Source organism: Grampus griseus (assembly GCF_964374135.1).
Source record: "Grampus griseus genome assembly, chromosome: 2".
Classification (NCBI taxonomy): Eukaryota; Metazoa; Chordata; class Mammalia; order Artiodactyla; family Delphinidae; genus Grampus; species Grampus griseus.
This window is the reverse complement of record NC_139018.1, coordinates 1,995,808-2,013,801: the sequence shown is the minus strand read 5'-3', so window position 1 is coordinate 2,013,801 and position 17,994 is coordinate 1,995,808. Positions and strand designations below refer to the sequence as shown.

Sequence of the window (17,994 nt, the reverse complement as noted above, 5' to 3'; positions counted from 1 at the left end):
TTTCGGCGGCGGGAGCAGCGGAGCGGGAGCAGCGGAGCCGGAGCTGGCTGGGCGGCGGCTGCGAGGAGGAGCCGCGGGACACAGCGCGCGTGGGCGGCCGAGGATGCTGCGGGGCGGCCGCGCCGGCGCCCCTCGCTTGTGACCGCGGCGCCGCACCTGAGGCGGCGAGGCGACAGCCCCGGCGGTCCCGCTCGGCGCACGCGCCCGCGGCCTCCCGGTGCTGACAGCGCGAGCGCGCGGCCCCGTGGGAGCAGCACGGTGAGTCGGCGGCGGGCCCGGGTCCTCCGGCCGCACCCGTGTCCCTTCCCGCCCCCGGCTCCTCCCGGCTCCTCTCCGGCCCTCGAGCCTCCAGCAGGTCCGTCCCCTTTTTCCACCGGCCCCGGCCGCCGCCCAGGACCCCGGCCCATCCCCGTCACGGACCCTTCAGGTTCGGGTCCCCTCCGCGTGCCCATCTGGCTCCGGCCCCTCCCGGCCCCCCGCCCGGCCCCGCGTCGCAGGCTTGGCCCCGCTGCGGGCGGGGGCGGCCGCCCTGGGAACAGCTGTGGCCCCGGGAGCAGCGCGGCTGGGGACGGGAGGCTGGACGCGGCGCGCGGGGAGGGGGCGGCCGGCCCGGCTTGCTTTGTCCGAGTCCTTCCCCTTCCTTCCGGCCCCCGCCCTCTCCCGCGGCACCGCCCAGGGCGGGCGCGCCTGTCATGCTCGCGGTCGGTCGGCGGGTCGGAAGCGTGCGGGCTCCTTCCCGAGAGTCCGGCTGGACCCCGCCTGCCCCGCGGCCTCTTTCTTCTAGCGGCCAGACCCGAAACGCCTCATCCCCAGTGTTCGCCTAGGCTGGAGTTGCTCCCACTAAACTTGTAGCATTCCGGTCCTGGAATATCTACTCGGTTGTCAAATTTGATGTACCTCTTTCCTTAAAAATTTAAAATAAAATATTAAAAAAGCGAATGCCTGGTGAATTGGATGGTTTTATAACTTAAGGTTTGTAGATCCAGGCAATTCGGTGTTAGAGATTTTTGTACTGTTGCTGCTTTTTACTGTTTTGTTAAACAGCACATTCAGAGTTTACATGTTAAGCGTTTGTTAAGGAGAACCTGCAAAAATGATGTTCTTTAGAAGCGTGAGAGCAGAAAATTTGTGATACACCATTTAAACTGCTGTATGAAGGGGTAGTTGGTTCTTTGAGCCTTTGCATTACTTAAATGCAAAGGCTTTTTTTGTAGAGCATGACTAAGCCACTGATCAGAATCATTAGCTCAGAATATATTGTAATAGTTCAGTGAATAGTCCCATTAGAAATTGGAACAACCTCCTTAGATCTCATATTCTTATTTAGGATGACCCTCTTTTATGGACTGGCAACAAGCCTTAGTTAAGGTGGGAAATTTGATTCATTGTTCTGTTTCCTAAGTACCTCTAAAAGTACAGTGATATTAAACATTAAAAATCTCAGATTGTGTGGGATTATATGTCGTGGGGGAGGACCCTCTCTTAAGAGCCAGTTTCTCCAAGTCATCTAAGAATGCAGCCTCATGTTGCAGTGGAGCCTGGCAGCCCTGTTGTCACTGAGGGGCGTGGAGGACCTGGGGTGGTAACCTCACGGCAGCCTTGCAGGTTCACCTAGCTTGGCAGTGTCTTCTGACAGTACTGTAGACGGTACATAATAAAGGAAGAAAGACATGCATGGGAATCGCAGCAAGGAGGAGGGAGGAAATGCCACCGGGGAGAGAGGCACATAGTATCCTAAATATTGCATAGTAAGTAAAAACTCAGCTGCAGTTACTTAAATTATATATTCTTTTAAAAAATTGTACCTTAAGCATGTTTCATAATGTTGAAAGATAGGTAGGTCAATGTGTAGCTTTCCATGTAGGGCTATAAACTATTGCAAAATGTAATTGTACAAAAAGAAAATTAGAAGTGGAAAAGTCAGTGTTAAAGTGTAGGATTCGTATAACCTGGAAACCTAAGAGAAATATGATAATGAACCAGAACTTTATTAACAAAGAAGTGATCAGTACAAAAGTACTGATCAAAAAGTACAGGGAAGTTTTAAGTGTCCATTTCGTGGTATAGGATAAAAATGGTTAGCTTATTAAGATGTGAAAGCAAGGTCTTAAATGTTTATTGAGAACCAGCTGAATGGCAGGTGCTGTTCTGAGTAGTCGGGGATACGGGGACAGTCGCTGTCCTGGAGGAGCTCACAGTCTGGTACCACAGATGAGATTGAATGCTGTGCCGAGTGCTCTGAGGAGGTGATTCTGGCTGGGAGACTTGAAGAAAAGTGGGGTGGGACTGGGAGTGGTGGCGCTGCAGATTGGGAATGGGTGAGAATGGAAGGATGAGATCAGGAAAGGCGATATACAGTGTGTCTAGGGAGGGTGGTCCTGACTTGGGACCTGAGTGGAGTGGGGGAAGGGTGGGGCTGTAGGCAGAAGGAGACTATAGGCAGTTTTCAAACCCAAGCCAACTGCTAAAACCTAGGTGGGATCATGTCACTCCTCTGCTGAAGTTCTTGCCAGTGTCCTGTAAGCACCCCACCCCATCTTTTCCCCTTGTCTTCCTACTCTTGCCCTCATTCAAGTCCGCCCAGTCGCATTCCGAGTCTGCTCTTCAGGATATCAGTATGTCCTCACTTCTCCACACACTCCTTACTACTTCTCACTCTCTGTACAATATTATATTTTCTTTTTTGGGGGGGGGCCACATTTCGAGGATTGTGGGATTTTAGTTCCCCGACCAGGGATTGAACCCAGGCCCTCGGCAGTGAGAGCTCGGAGTCCTAACCACTGGACTGCCGGGGAATTCCCTACTTAATTATTTTCTTATGTAGTTTATCTGTCGCCTCCACTTACATTCAGTCTCCACAAGGGCAGGGTGGGGATTTTTATCTGGTGTATTCAGTGTCAGTGCTTGGCACTTAATGTGAAGGAATACATTTAGAGTCACTTCCCTGTCTCTAACTTGGGTGACTCACTGGCAGGTGACACCCACCACGATGGGGAAAATGGGAGGAGGAGATGGTGAGTTTGGGTTTGGGTAGGTTAAATCCATGATGCTCGTGGGGCAGCCAAGTGGATTAGTGGTCTGTTGGAGATTCAGGCCTGGAGCTCAAGACAAGATTTAGGCTGGAGATAAAGATGTGAGAGCTTCTGGCACTTGGTAGAGATTGCGGAGTGGCCCTAAGGGTAGGAAAGCCCTGGGACACAGGGAAGAGGAGGAGGGCAGTATCAAATTGGCTAAGAGGTAAGGAAAGATTTGGACAGAAAAGTCTATTGGGTTTGGTTCTGGAGGGCTATTTGTGACCTTTTAAACTTTTCCTGAGAATATTGCTTCCCAAGACTGGAGGGCTAATTCAGAGATGACCTGCTTTTTTTTTCTCCCAAGGCATCCTTGTGTCATTCTGCCCTGTAGCCTGCTGGTTAACATACTCTTAGATCAAAAATGAATTATGTTTTTATTTTTAACTGATTTTTGGAGGCAGATGAAAGCAGTCTCAATCTATGCTTTTAAATATGCTTGGTATGTCGTTGATAATAAAGCAGATATAAGTGAATATCACTAGAACAAACAATTTAAGCTAAGTGCATGTGTAAAGTAGAAATTACTTCCTTGGTTCTAAAATATCCCACTCACCTCAACTTTTTTTTCTTTTTTTAAAGGTTTTTTGTTTTTTGTTTTTGATGTGGACCATTTTTAAAGTCTTTACTGAGCTTGTTACAATATTGCTTCTGTTTTTTATGTTTTGGGTTTTTGGCCATGAGGCATGTGGGATCTTAGCTCCCTGACCAGGGATCGAACACGCACCCCCTGCATTGGAAGGCGAAGTCTTAACCACTGGACCGCCAGGGAAATGCCTAACTCAACTCAAACCTTAGATTGTTCCCTGACTTCGATGGCATGATGTGGAAATTTATGCTCCAGCCTCTTTGAAGTTATTAAACTTCTACGATAAAACTGATAATAGTGAATTTAGCACTGTACCAGGTAAAATTGGTACAGCAATCGCCTCTATCCTGCTGTTGAGGAAACTGAGGATTAGAGAGGGTAAGTTATGTAAACCAGAGGTATACAGCTGGTTTAAAGCCTTCTAATTCAAGGCTTTTTGCTTGTACACTTCAAGCTTTGAACCACCTTGCTATCATGAATCACAGTAATGCAAGCTCAGTCTTCCAGTTGCCTTCACCTGGGATGCCCTTGCCCCATTTCTTCGGTTTCAAAAGCCCAGGTGATGCAGGTGGTCATGGTCACTCCTTGGGGTTGCTGTTTAAAGTATAGTGTTTCGGGTCACCATGTTGGTGTTGTAGTACTTGTGGCCTTCAGAGAAGCTGGCACAGGTTCCGTGGTCAGTAAAAGCTGACTGAATCTTCATTCTTATGGTGAATATGGTGGTGTGTTTTCTCTTAAATTCACTTATTCTGTCTAAAAATTATTTGTATTATTGACCAAATGGGGAAAATGTTAATTTCTATTCTTTTTAGATTGTGGTTTTAAAAACCCCCAAATTTACCATCTTAAACATTTTTAAGAGTGTATTTCGGTAGTCTTAAATATATTTACATTGTTGTGCAGTAGATCTCTGGAACGTTTTCATCTTCCAAAACTAAAACTGTATCCATTAAATAACAACTCCCTATTTCCCCCCATCCCCTCAGCCCCTGGCAACCACCATTCTAATTCCTGTTTCTATAGATTTAACTACTTTAGATACCTCAGATAACTGGAGTCATACAGTGTTTGTCCTTTTGTGACTGGCTAATTTTACTTAGCATAATGTCCTCAAGATTCATCCATAATTTCTACTTTTTTTTAACTAAAACATCATTAAGTTCTAAAGCTTTTTTTGTGTGACATTTATGTTAGTTTTCTATTTACCATATAACAAATTACTGCAAATTTAGTGGTTTAGAACAGTAATGTTTGTTATCTCACAGTTTCCGTGGATGAGGGGTCCAGGCATGGCTTGGCTGGATCCTCTGCTCAGGGCTCACGTGGCTACAGTTGTGTGTTGAGCTCTTCCAGAGCTCAGGATGCTCTTGCAAGCTCTTGCGGTTGTGGCAGAATTCAGTTCTTTTGGTTGTAGGACTGATGTCCTGGTTTTCTTGCTGGCTGGCTGTCAGCTGAGGGCTGCCTCCCGTAGCTCCTAGAGGTGGCCTGCACTCCCCTACCAGCAATACTGACTTACTTCCATAACCATAGGTTAGTTCCGTCTATTCTAGAATTTCATGCAAATGAGATTAAACAATATACGTATTTTCGCATCCATCTTCTGTAACTCAGCGTAACCATTTAAAAGTCAGCACATGCGGGACTTCCCTGGTGGCGCGGTGGTTAAGAATCTGCCTGCCAATGCAGGTGGCACAGGTTCGATCCCTGGTCTGGGAAGATCCCACATGCCCGCAGAGCAGTTAAGCCCGTGCGCCACAACTACTGAACCTGTGCTCTAGAGCCCGTGAGCCACAACTACTGAGCCCGCATGCCACAACTACTGAAGCCTGCATGCCGAGAGCCCGTGTTCCACAACAGGAGAAGCCACTGCAATGAGAAGCCCGCGCACCGCAACGAAGAGTAGCCCCCGGTTACCACAACTAGAGAAAGCCTGCATGCAGCAGTGAACACCCAATGCAGCCAAAAATAATAAATAAATAAATTAAAAAAAAATTCAACACATACAATAGCATGGGTCAGTGATTTCCTTCTTTCTCTTCCTGAGTATTGTTCTTTTGTATGGATCTACCACAGTCTAGCCATTCTCCTTTTGTTGCGCATCTGGGGTGGGGAGCACTCATTCTTGTACAGGATTGTGTGGACATACATTTTCTTTTTTTGGCCTCATCCCGAGGCATGCAGGATCTTAGTTCCCCAACCAGGAATAGAACGTGTGCCCCCTTTCCCCCCCTGCAGTGGAAGCATGGGATCATAAATACTGGACCGCCAGGGAAGTCCCACATTTTCATTTCTTTTGCATAAATACCTAGGAGTGGCATTGTTCATAGGTTAGATGTAGGATTAACTTGTAAAGACACTGCCAGTTTTCTCAAGTGGTTGTGCATTTTACACTCCCGCCAGCAGTGTGTGTGTTCCAGTTGCTCCATGTTCTCTCCAGCTTTTGGTGTTGTCTGCTTCATCTTAGCGACTGCAAGGCCGTAGCATCTTGTGATGGGTTTAGTGAGCATTTCCCTGATGACTAATGATGATGAGCACTTATTCACATACTTATTGGCCTTTTGTATACCTGCTGTTGTGAAGTGTCTGTTAAAGTCTTCTGCCCATTAAAAAAATTGGGTTGTCTTTTTGTTATTGATTGTAGGAGTTCTTTATGTATTTGGGTACATGTCTTTTGCCATATGTTAGAAATACTTTTTCCCAATCTGGGGCTTAACTTTTTGGCTGTGCCTTTTTTTTTTTTTTTTTTTTGCGGTACGCGGGCCTCTGACTGTTGTGGCCTCTCCCGCTGCGGAGCACAGGCTCCGACGCGCAGGCTCAGCGGCCATGGCTCACGGGCCCAGCCGCTCCGCGGCATGTGGGATCCTCCCGGACCGGGGCACGAACTTGTGTCCCCTGCATCGGCAGGTGGACTCCCAACCACTGTGCCACCAGGGAAGCCCCTAAAAAATTTTTTTTAATTTCCTTTCTTTAGGAAAGAAAATTATTTCATGTATGTGTTATTGATTAGCATTTAAATATGTGAACTTCGTCCTATGGTATTATGTTAATCTGCTGACATTTTTCATTTTGAAATAAAAATGGTTTTTTTTAAACCACAGAATGAATACTCTATATTCTTTTGCCCCAGTCACCCATAACCACCCTCTTATGTATTCTCTTAGTCACGTCTGGTGAAGCTGTTTTTCCTTTTTGCTTGCTCAACCAAGGACTTGTAATAGAGACATCTGCATCATTTGGGCTCACTCATCCTTGTTTCAGGAAAACGCATGTTCTCCCATATTTTCATGTAGTACCCTTCCCTGTAGCTTCTCATACTTAAAATTTGTATGCGGAGAGATGGACCTGTGGTCCCACAGCAGATAAAAAGACCTCAGTGCACTCCTGGCCCTGGCCTGGAGCGCTGCTCGGGGAGAGGTAGGCACTTCACCAGCTGGTGGGGGACCTGACCTTCTTGTAAAGTTCTTTCCACAGGTGGTGTGGTTAGGTTATCATAGAGTTAGAGGATCTCTGTACGCAGAGGTGGCCCAGTGCAAAACAGAACCACACTCAGCCTCAACTTCCTGAGCAGGGCTGTGGGGAAGAGTACCTGGAGTTCTGCCTTTATTTCTAATTCTGCAAGGGCATCTACAGTAGACTCACCCAAGAGGCAAATACAAGCTTTTGTTTTATCCAGTGGTTTATAGTTTTAGGGTGGAAACAAATTCAGAATAGATACTGTAATTATGGAGTCTTTAATTTTAAAACATTTCACTTTATAGATTTTTCTGATTTTTAGGCCAGCAGGATTTTTGTTCATTCAAGTTCATTCTTGTGACCCAAGTTTAGAAGAGGAAATAAAAGGATTAGATAAAGTTAGTTTAGATGAGAGGAGATACCATGGTTCTAGCAGAAAATGATGCAGTCAGTAGTTTCCATTGGCAGGCTCTGGAGTTGTATCTCTCAGTTGTCTCTGTCAGTTCATAGCCCAGAGATGAAATTTCTGGTCAGGAGGTACCTGATACAGCACATCCTCCCTCGAGTAGATTATAGTGATTCTCAGTGGGTAAGGGCAGGCCATGCAGAGCTGGATAAAATATATTTATTATTATAATATGGTATTATATTTAGAAAACAAACTCACTATTGTAATACAAATCACGAAGGGGTGTGACATTTGCATTTTTATCCAAAATGTCATGGTTTGAACAAGATTGAGACCCTGCAGGAGACCTTTTTGGATTTTGCTCAAATATGAACCTTAACTTTGTTATGTAAACTGGGGGAGTGACACACCTCCCTGCTTACCCTCTCCTGCCCCCACCAAAACAAAAATGAACCATGCCCTGGAAATTCTCGAGTTGTATTTCCCTTTGACTCTACACTGTATAATTTTTGTTCTGAAATTTCAGAACCAAAAAGTATGTATATTTTTACTTCTAATATTACCATTGATTACCTTTTTAGTTGCAATAGGTAACGTATTGTGTATTTAGACATTTTTAAATACCTTGAGAAGGGCTTGAGATTTTTGTTTATCAAAAGGGGAGCATAGGATAAAAAGGTTGAGAAATGAAGCTTTCTGTGACTCCTTGACAAAGCTAAAATAGATTAGGTCCCAAAGTGGGGTTTTGTGTTTTTCTTTGATCTGTATCATTTAATTAAAAAAAATTCTGGTTGTATTTTACTGAGATATGATTCATGTATGAAAAAATTCACAGGGTTTTGCAACCATCTGTTTCCAGAACATTTTCATCACCCCAAAAAGAAATCCTGTACCCGTTAGCTGTTACTCCCCATACTCCTGTCCCTTTGGCAACTACTAATCTACCTTCTGTCTCCATGGACACTTCATATAAACGGAATTATGCAACATGTGGCCTTTTGTGTCTGGCTTCCTTCAGTTAGCACACCGTTAGCTATGTTGTAGCATGTATCAGTATCTCATTCCTTTTTATTGCCAAATGATATTCCACTGTCTAGATATACCCCATTTTGTTTATCCATTCATTAGTTGATGGACATTTGGGTTAGTCCCACATTTTTAGTATTATGATTAATGCCAAAATATTTGTGTACAAGTTTTACATTTGTCCAGCATTTTGTTTTTTGGACCATTCATGTGTAAGTTTTTACATAAACATGTTTTCAGTTTTCTTGGGTATATACCCAGGAGTGGAATTGATGGCTCATTCATTTAATTTTTAAAGTTTTGACACTTGTGTCGTTTTACCCACAACACACTGTAATCTTGGGTTCCAGGATACTGAATGTCTTAGTCCATTCAGGCTGCTGTAACAAAATACCATAAACTGGGTGGCTTACAAACAACAGAAATTTATGTCTCATAGTTCTGAAGGCTGGGAAGTCCAAGGTCATGGTGACAGGAGATTCAGTGTCTGGTGAGAGCCTGCTTTTGTTTCATAGATGGTGTCTCCCTGTGTCCTCACTGGGGGAAGGGGTGAGGGAGGTCTCTGGGGTCTTTTTTATAAGAGCACTAATCCCATTCGTGAGGGCTCCACTCTCATGGCCTTCCCAGAAGCCCTACCTCCAGATACCATCACCTTAGGGGCTAGGTTTCAACATATGACTTTGGCGGGATACAGACATTCAGATCATGGCACTGAATATTTCCCTGAATACAACTTGGGTTGTTTTCTACAGACCCATTAGAGACTCTCGACCTGCGTCTCCTCACTGCTGCCCTCTGCGTCAGCACCTTCCCCGTGTCTGGTGCTCATCAGGGCTTGTGTGCAGAGATGGGTCTGGCTGGCTGCCAGAGTTTCCCACTGGATCAGCTCAGATATCTCTTGGAAAAACATCTCAAATGTGATTTTCTGCTACCAATCTTTGCTAGGTAAAGACCTCCGTGTTCTTCCCTCCATCTTATTTTTCTGTGCCACTCTCTGCTGTGTTTATAGGAACTTCATTTCGCACTCAAGAACTGTCAGAATAACTCACATTTCTGTCTTGGCTGTTATTCACTCTGCATACAGAGCTGCTACTTTTATTCCCCACATTTCTTTTTTTTATTTCTTTTTTTAATTGTTGGCTGCGTTGGGTCTTCGTTGCTATGCACGGGCTTTCCCTAGCTGTGGCGAGCGGGGGTTACTCTTTGTTGTGGTGTGCGGGCTTCTCGTTGCAGTGGCTTCTCTTGTTGCGGAGCACAGGCTCTAGGCGCGTGGGCTCAGTAGTTGCGTCACACGGGCCCTAGAGCGTGCGGGCTTTAGTAGCTGCAGTTTGTGGGCTCAGTAGTTGTGGTGTGCAAGCTTAGTAGTTGTGGCGCACGGGCTTAGTTGCTCCACGGCATGTGGGATCTTCCTGGACCAGGGCTCAAACCTGTGTCCCCTGCACTGGCAGGCAGACTCTCAACCACCGCGCCACCAGGGAAGCCTGGTTTATGGGTTTTGGGAGGGAGACCCCTGAGCCCAGTTTTAGACTAATGGCTGATTCTAGGGCTGGGCTAGGGAGAATACAAGATGGGCCTGGAATGTCTTGTAGTGCCAGAAAGTGCTCGAAAAATAAAAGGATGGGCATGTCAGTGGGGCACAAAAGAAACGGAAAGAGCTCCCATGGCCAGAGCTGGAACAGTTTGAGCAACAGAATAACTAGCGTGTCTCTTTGTTGTGCGCCTGCCAGGGCTGTGCTGGCTGATGCCTCAGCGGAGCCGCCTGGAGGCGCACTCAGCAGCAGGGGTGGAGGGAGACTGAGGGCTGACAAACTGGGATGGCTGACATTAGAAATCAGCGTGACCTCTGCCTTAACCCTCTCAGCTCTGTACTGTGATGGGCTGCAAAATAGTGTTTCCTCAGAAAGGTAGTTTCTAGATCAAACTTTAGTAGGAGGTTTTTTTTTTGGCAGCGTCCTGGGGCTTGTGGTATCTCAGTTCCCCGACCAGGGATTGAACCCGGGCCACGAGAGTGAAAGCCCAGAATCCTAACCACTAGGTCACCAGGGAACTCCCTAGCAGTTTCTTACTTTAAACATATCTTTTTTTAAAAAATCAAATTTATATTTATTTATTTATTTTTGGCTGTGTTGGGTCTTCATTGCTGCGCGTGGGCTTTCTCTATTTGCGGTGGCTTCTTGTTGCGGAGCACAGGCTCTAGGCACTTGGGCTTCAGTAGTTGTGGCACACAGGCTCAGTAGTTCTGGCTAGCGGGCTCTAGAGCTCAGGCTCAGTAGTTGTGGCGCATGGGCTTAGTTGCTCCACAGCATGTGGGATCTTCCTGGACCAGGGCTTGAACCCATGTCCCTTGCACTGGCAGGCGGATTCCCAACCACTGTGCCACCAGGGAAGCCCTCTTACTTTAAATACACTCTTATTAGTCTTTTCTTTTAGTTCTCTGCCATTTTATTCATAGAACGCTCTTTACCTTCACCTGTATGCTTATAGATCTTTGCCTAAATTTTATTCTAGTTTCTCGTGGGTTTTTTAACCTTTAATTCTTTATGCAATATGGAATTTATTTTAGTGTATAGTGAGGGTAGGAATGTATCCCCCCCCCCCCCGCCGCAAATAGCCAGTTGTCTTAGCGCTGTTTTTTATATAACCCACCTTTGGTTATAATGGCTTAGCTTAGAAATAAGAGAGCTATGGAGCAGTATAAATATATGTGCCATTGTGTGCTTCCCTCTGAAGAAGCAGCGTGCACAGTTGAATCCATGTGATGGTGGCTTGGATGGGAGATGAAGAAACTGTCACGATTGAGGCGTGCCAGAGGAGTAGTGTGAGGTGTGAGCCAGGGAGATGGAAGATTTGCAGAGTCCTATGCCTGTCACACAATATTTGAAACGTTATCTTGTGGATGCGATAGTAAATGTATTTTATGTTTATTTTAGAGGGAAGAAGTTGGCTCAGTGGGTAGAAGTTACAAGGAGGAAGATATCAACTCAGCAAAAGGAATAACTTTCTAACTAAATACTGAACAGTCTAACAAGGAACTGACTATCTTGCAGAGTAGTGAGTTATAGGAAGTGTGTCTGCAGACCTTGAGCAGTCATTTATTAGGGAAGTTCCTGATTCCTTATCTCTCGGGTGGGAGATTGCGTTGATTACTGAGCGGTTCCTGTGTGTCTGTCAGCCCTGTGCTTAGTGCCCCATCTACACTTGCCCATGTTGATAAAAGCCTGGTGAGGGAGGTCTGCTAACCACTGAGACCCCAGGAGGTTTGGGGACTTCGCCCATGCTGAGGTGATGGCTGGTGGTGGAGCCAGGCTCCGTCCTGTCCACAGCACCTGTCATCTCATTTCTAAGTGCCCCCCAAAAGCATTTGGATTGTCATTTTCTTTTAAGAGTAAGTTTAAAAGAAAACTGCCTTAAGCGACTCTTTTTTGGGGGGTGTGTGTGTATACACGCATGCATCCAGATAACATTTGTATTCATTACTCTTGTGTATATGGTTAGAGCCATTGCAAGAGTGTGTGAGCACGCAGTACCCTGGGGCCAGTTTTGTTACATATTCCTTAAGGAATTAAAATTGGGTTTCTCTAAATGAATTTACTTAATTGAGGCATTCCCTCAATTAAAGTGGTAAGTCTTTCTCATTTTGTTTTCTTTTTTACCTAAGTCCTGCCTTTTGTGGTTTTTCTACTTTTGTATAAACACTGTCCCCCTTTCTCTTTTACGTCAACAAAAGTGCCCTCTCTTCCCGTTTCAGCCACTGCTGTAACCTGTAGAGGTGTGACACTGACCATCTTTATAGCTGGACAGAATTTAACCTGCAGAGCTATGACTTACTGCCCATTCATGCCCCAAGAGCCTTGGTTTTCCGGAGGTGATTTGAGCAGTGAAGTCGCTGCCATTTATTACTAGGTCTACAGACTCTCCTCTGCGTCCCTTTGGGTTTAACGTTGCTGGGAAGGACTGAGAAGTTGCTGGCGAGGTGTTTGGCTTTCTGAGCAGAGGCATCAAACCTTGGGCCAGCAGAGGGCTGGGAAGTAAGTGCCGTGGGTCTTGATAGATGGCTCCATGGCGTGGTCACTGATGCCCTCCTCCCTCTCCTGACTGCTGCCGTGGACCCCTCACCCCGGCTCTTGCCTTCAGAACGCAGGTGTGCTGTGGCCTCACTCCTGTGCGTCTCTAGTCTTATCACCGTGAGTGTGCCTAGCTCACAGCGACCTGCAGCGTGGTGCAGCTGCTCACAGGCAGCAGGAGCGTGTACATCTCTGCCTCGCCCGTTGCCAGCAGTGCCCCACACTTCGTCTAGAGAAGATGTGCTCATTTGCTAAGAACAGCTCTCCTGGGGGTGGCGGTCGGGGGTCGTTTCTCTCGAGTAGCTGGCTTCCCCTCTCCAGTGGAAGAGCTGCTGCCCCCTCACCCCCCATGCTCCCACCGTAAGTCCTGTCACCGGTAAAGTGTCTTTAGTTCTGGGTGGATTTGTTCATTTACTTATCTTCTTCTTACCTGCATGTCCCTGAGGGTGAGGCCCTTGTCACCCTGTGTAAGCCAGGGCCTCGCTCAGAGTATGTTGTAGTAAAACACGTTTATGGTCTAGGTTGGGGAAGAAGAGAATAAACGTTGCATCGTTAGGAAATAATACATAAATGTGTTGCTGCCAAAAAGAAGGAGTTCTTCATATTGGGTTTTTTTTCTTTCTCTAGGGACACCAGTTCTGGGAAGTGAACCTTAGGCAGTGCTCAGATCCACACCTTAACCTAGTGGTATTGAGTCCTGTTCATTGGAAGCTGGTTCTAAAATGTTTCCTTCATTCATTTAGCAAACATATTTAGCGTTTACTGTGTGACAGGCTGGGAATACAGTGCTGAACAAGACAAATGAGGTCCCTGCTCTACTGGAGTTTGCAGTGCAGTTGGAGAGCTATGAGTTAAATAAGTATGTAACAAACCTAATAATACTACGCTGTCAGGTAGAGGAGTCGCCTCTGTTCTTCTGTTGTTTTCTGGGCTCTTTGTGTTATGAAGGTGGATTTCTGAATAGTCCTACAGACAGCTTCTAAATTTCCAAAGTTTAGTCTTTGTGTTATGCAAAAAAATCAGTTTTCCAGTATGAAACTGGGGGTATAAGGACAGATGTGACCCTGTTATCAGCTATTTGCAGCCTTCACTCCCAGATCCTGGAATGTGTGGTCTGTATTCACTGCTTCAACACTGCTTCCCCAGAGCTCCCTGGTGGTCTAGTGGTTAGGATTCGGCGCTTTCACTGCCGTAGCCCAGGTTCAACCCCTGGTCAGGGAACTAAGATCCCACAAGCCACGCGGCGTGCCCCCCCCCCAAAAACAAAACAAAAAGCAACCAACCACTGCTTCCCTTCCCCCAGCATCTATCAGTCCATCCATTCACCAGATGGTCTGTGAGGGCCGGGAACTGTCCTACGTAGTGTGCTTTCACTGTGGGTATAAGGTAAAGTCTTGCCTTTTAAATAGAATTCATATTTAAGGGAATATAAGATAATACGTGAAAACAAAGACTTTGGGTAGTCGTAAGTGCTCTGAAGGAAATCACTCTCAGGTGATTTAATATGACTTCTGTCCCTATCACTCTCCTGAACAGGCTTTCCTAATGATCACTGTTTGTGGCCTTAAAAAAAAAAAATTATGGGGTTTAAAAACAGACATGAAACTAGAGAGGATAGTAAAAAGAACTATTGCTTCGTATTAGCCATCATCACCATTTTGCTGACATTGTTTTATGTGCTCCTTTCCCCTTTCCTTTACCTTCTCACTGTAGTATTTTAAAACCAGTCCCAGACACCATATGATTTCGTGCTGGTGACCTCTTGGCTAGTCTGACCCAGTAGGCATGCTCAGCCCTCACCCTCCTGGAGTCTTTTTTTTTTTTTAATATGTTTTTAAAAATTAATTAATCTATGGCTGGCTTGGGTCTTCGATGCTGCGCGCGGGCTTTCTCTAGTTGCAGCGAGCGGGGGCTACTCTTCGTTGTGGTGTGGGGGCTTCTCATTGTGGTGGCTTCTCTTGTTGTGGAGCATGGGCTCTAGGTGCGTGGGCTTCAGTAGTTGTGGCACGCGGGCTCAGTAGTTGTGGTGCACAGGCTTAGTTGCTCTGCGGCATGTGGGATCTTCCCAGACCAGGGCTCAAACCTGTGTCCCCTGTATTGGCAGGCGGATTCTTAACCACTGCGCCACCAGGGAAGCCCCCTCCTGGAGTCTTTACAGCACTGGTCATCCTGCTGTGTCACTCTTGTGTCACCAGGCTTCAGTCAGGTGTGATTTTCTTGCTGCTCTGATTGTTCCCGTGCTCCTTTGCTGGTTTCTCCTTCTCCAGCTGTGACCCCTTCTCAAGGCTTTGTCTGGTAAATATGTGACCGAGAATTTACTGTACCTTCTGCATTTCATTAAGGAAAAAAAAGCTTGCAAACATTCACAGAAGATTTTGTTCACAGAGGCTATGTGTTTTATTTATTTTAAAATTTTATTTATTTCATTTTTGGCTGCATTGGGTCTTTGTTGCTGCATATGGGCTTTCCTCTAGTTGCAGCGAGCGGGGTCTACTCTTTGTTGTGGTGCACGGGCTTCTCATTGCGGTGGCTTCTCGTTGCGGAGCACAGGCTCTAGGCGCGCGGGCTTCAGTAGCTGTGGCACGTGGGCTAAGTTGTTCAGCGGCATGTGGAATCTTCCCGGACCAGGGCTCGAACCCATGTTCCCTGAATTAGCAGGTGGATTCCTAACCACTGTGCCACCAGGGAAGCCCTGCTGTGTGTTTTAGAAATGCCATTTGGATGTTTTGCTGCTTTTCATCTTTGGCATTAATTTCAGTTACTGTCATTTCTTCCGTAAAAAAAAAAAAATTCAGACATAAGCCAGAAAAGTAATTAATTTGGTCTGCAAAGGACAAACAGAAACAGTACAGAATGTAGTATTTCCAGGTAATAAATCACAATACACGTATTTATTATTCACCTATAAAAATGTTAATTCAAGTCTTCACACATGTATTTCATTAAAGATGTAACATAAATTAAGCCTCTAATGAGATTTCTATCTTTTTTTTCTTTTTCCATCCTAGAATGTATGACAACATGTCCACAATGGTGTACATAAAGGAAGACAAGTTGGAGAAGCTTACACAGGATGAAATTATTTCTAAGACAAAGCAAGTAATTCAGGGCCTGGAGGCTCTGAAGAATGAGCACAATTCCATTTTACAAAGTTTACTGGAGACACTGAAGTGTTTGAAGAAAGATGACGAAAGTAATCTGGTGGAAGAGAAATCAAACATGATCCGAAAGTCACTGGAAATGTTGGAGCTTGGCCTGAGCGAGGCACAGGTACAAGTCTCAGATATGAACGTGAAGTTGACAGTCTGGGAAAGGGGAGACTTTGTTTGACATACGAGGTTTAACTAAACTAGAGGGCAGATACTTATAGAATAATAGAAATCAGCTTATATGTGGGTTATGTATGTTATACAAATGATGATTTGGGCATGTCTGCATTTTAAAAAGTAGAGCGAAATAGGTAACTCTGTGTCAGTTAGGATTTGATTTGGCTGCATATATCAAAAAACAAAAACAGTGGCTTAAATATCGTAGTCATATGTAAAAGCACATACTGAGGGGGGCTGTCCCAGATGGGTGCTATAGCTGTATGGGTGTCAGGGGTACCCAGGACCCTGCCACCTGCTGCACTGCACCCCAGTCAGCCCATCTTGTGGGCTAAGACAGAGTCCCAGCTGCAGCCACGTGACCCCACCCTAGGACTGCGAAGGGGCAGGAAGGGTGTGCCTCCTCCCTTTACCTCCTTGAAGTGTGCGTGGCACTCTGCTTACACCTCATTGGCCAGAACTTGGTTCCGTGGGCATACCTAGTTGTGAGGGACACTGGGGAATGTTGTCTTGCCCCTTAGAGTTCCAGGTTCTTAAGCCTGAGGAAGAAGGGTGAATGTTGGCCAACAGCTCATAGTCTCTGCAGTACCCCAAGACAAGATTGTCTTAGGCACTTGACTAAACCTTTGTTTCTATCCTGCTAGACATAGAGATGAAAAAATTGGAAACATTTGGGTGTGCCCCCGCCCCCCCCACCATAACTTTCAGCTTTGCCAACGTATTTTAGGTAAAATTAAATACACTAAAAATTGGCTTCTTCTTTCTTAGCTTTCGTCTTGTATAGCGAATGAATGAGGCAGAAGTGGGGCTGCTGGGTTACCAGTTCCTGCTTTCACAGAGGAAATCATTCTGTACCAAAGTGACGGCCATACCCTGATTTTAGAATTCTTCATCCTAAGCATGTTACAGATTCTAATTGTAGGACTTTGGTTATTGTGAATCTCTTATTTTGCAAGTTGTGTTGAAAAGCGATATAGAGGTGAACCTCCTTTTTTAGTTTGGCAGATATTGGGGTTAAAAGAAGGAGGAGGAAAGAGCCCCACCTTCTAGAGTGTCAGGTTTTAGACCTAGGAGGATAATAAAGAGGGAGGGGCAGGTACACGGTCTGCAGAGAGAACAGACCGAAGCCAGCTTTCCTCCCCAACTCTTCCAGCCCTTATCCTCCCAGGCAGGCCGGTCCCTGAGCCCCATCAGTGCACCCCAGGCAGAGCCCAGTAGGGACCTCCGCTTATGAGTGCGTCAGGGCGTCCTGACTCTTGGTACTGGCCACAACACAGAGCCTTCATCCCTTCCCCTGCAGTGGCGAAGAAGTCTTGTCTGTGCGCCCCGCCCCAGCTCCACCACCAGCCCCTCACAGAGTGACCTGCACTCTGAACACGTGTGCAGGTGTGTGCACGTGCTCTCACCCGTGGCAAAGGGTCTCTGAGAAATTCTGTTGGTGCCATCTAGATAAAAAGTAAAAGAACACAGCTTCATCAGTACAGTAGCTGCCTGTCCATTGCTAGTCCATTCGAGATACTTTCTAAACAGAAAAAAGAAATGCATTTTCCATAGATGTTCTGAGCATGTGATATTCTTGATCATGCCCTGAATGTAGCCTGTGACTAAAGAAAGGATGGAAATAGAAGTAAATGGCAAAATGTACTTGTATGTACTTTGGAGCACGTGTCTGCAGGTGTCAGGTAGAGCTACAACCCCAGGACGCTTGCGGAGACGGGAGGTGGCATTTGTTGGGCTGAGTACTGCAGTGCTGTCAGCGTTTCTGTCTGTCTAGGTTATGATGGCTCTGTCAAATCACCTGAATGCCGTCGAGTCGGAGAAGCAGAAGCTGCGTGCACAGGTTCGTCGTCTGTGCCAGGAGAATCAGTGGCTGCGGGATGAATTGGCCAACACGCAGCAGAAATTGCAGAAGAGTGAGCAGTCTGTGGCTCAACTGGAGGAAGAAAAGAAGCATCTGGAATTCATGAATCAGCTAAAAAAATACGATGATGACATTTCTCCATCAGTAAGTGGTTCTGTAGGAATGCAGTATTGACAGTTACCACGTTATCGTCGG

At 46.0% G+C, this 17,994-nt stretch overlaps 1 protein-coding gene across 11 annotated transcripts in view; it reads left to right on the top strand.

Moving 5' to 3' along the window:
- KLC1 (kinesin light chain 1) overlaps window positions 1–17,994 on the top strand; it is a 58,316-nt gene continuing 40,322 nt past the window's right edge. For 3 of the 11 annotated variants that reach the window (XM_082649246.1, XM_082649252.1, XM_082649255.1), the window contains exons 1-3: window positions 3–258; window positions 15,621–15,882; window positions 17,713–17,943. In XM_082649246.1, coding sequence (XP_082505372.1) covers window positions 15,622–15,882; window positions 17,713–17,943 — 492 coding nt within the window. In that variant the 5' untranslated portion in view covers window positions 3–258; window position 15,621. Of the gene's footprint in view, window positions 259–15,620; window positions 15,883–17,712; window positions 17,944–17,994 lie in introns of all 11 variants that reach the window. The other 8 variants (XM_082649250.1, XM_082649253.1, XM_082649251.1 and 5 more) reach the window with 5 other exon arrangements.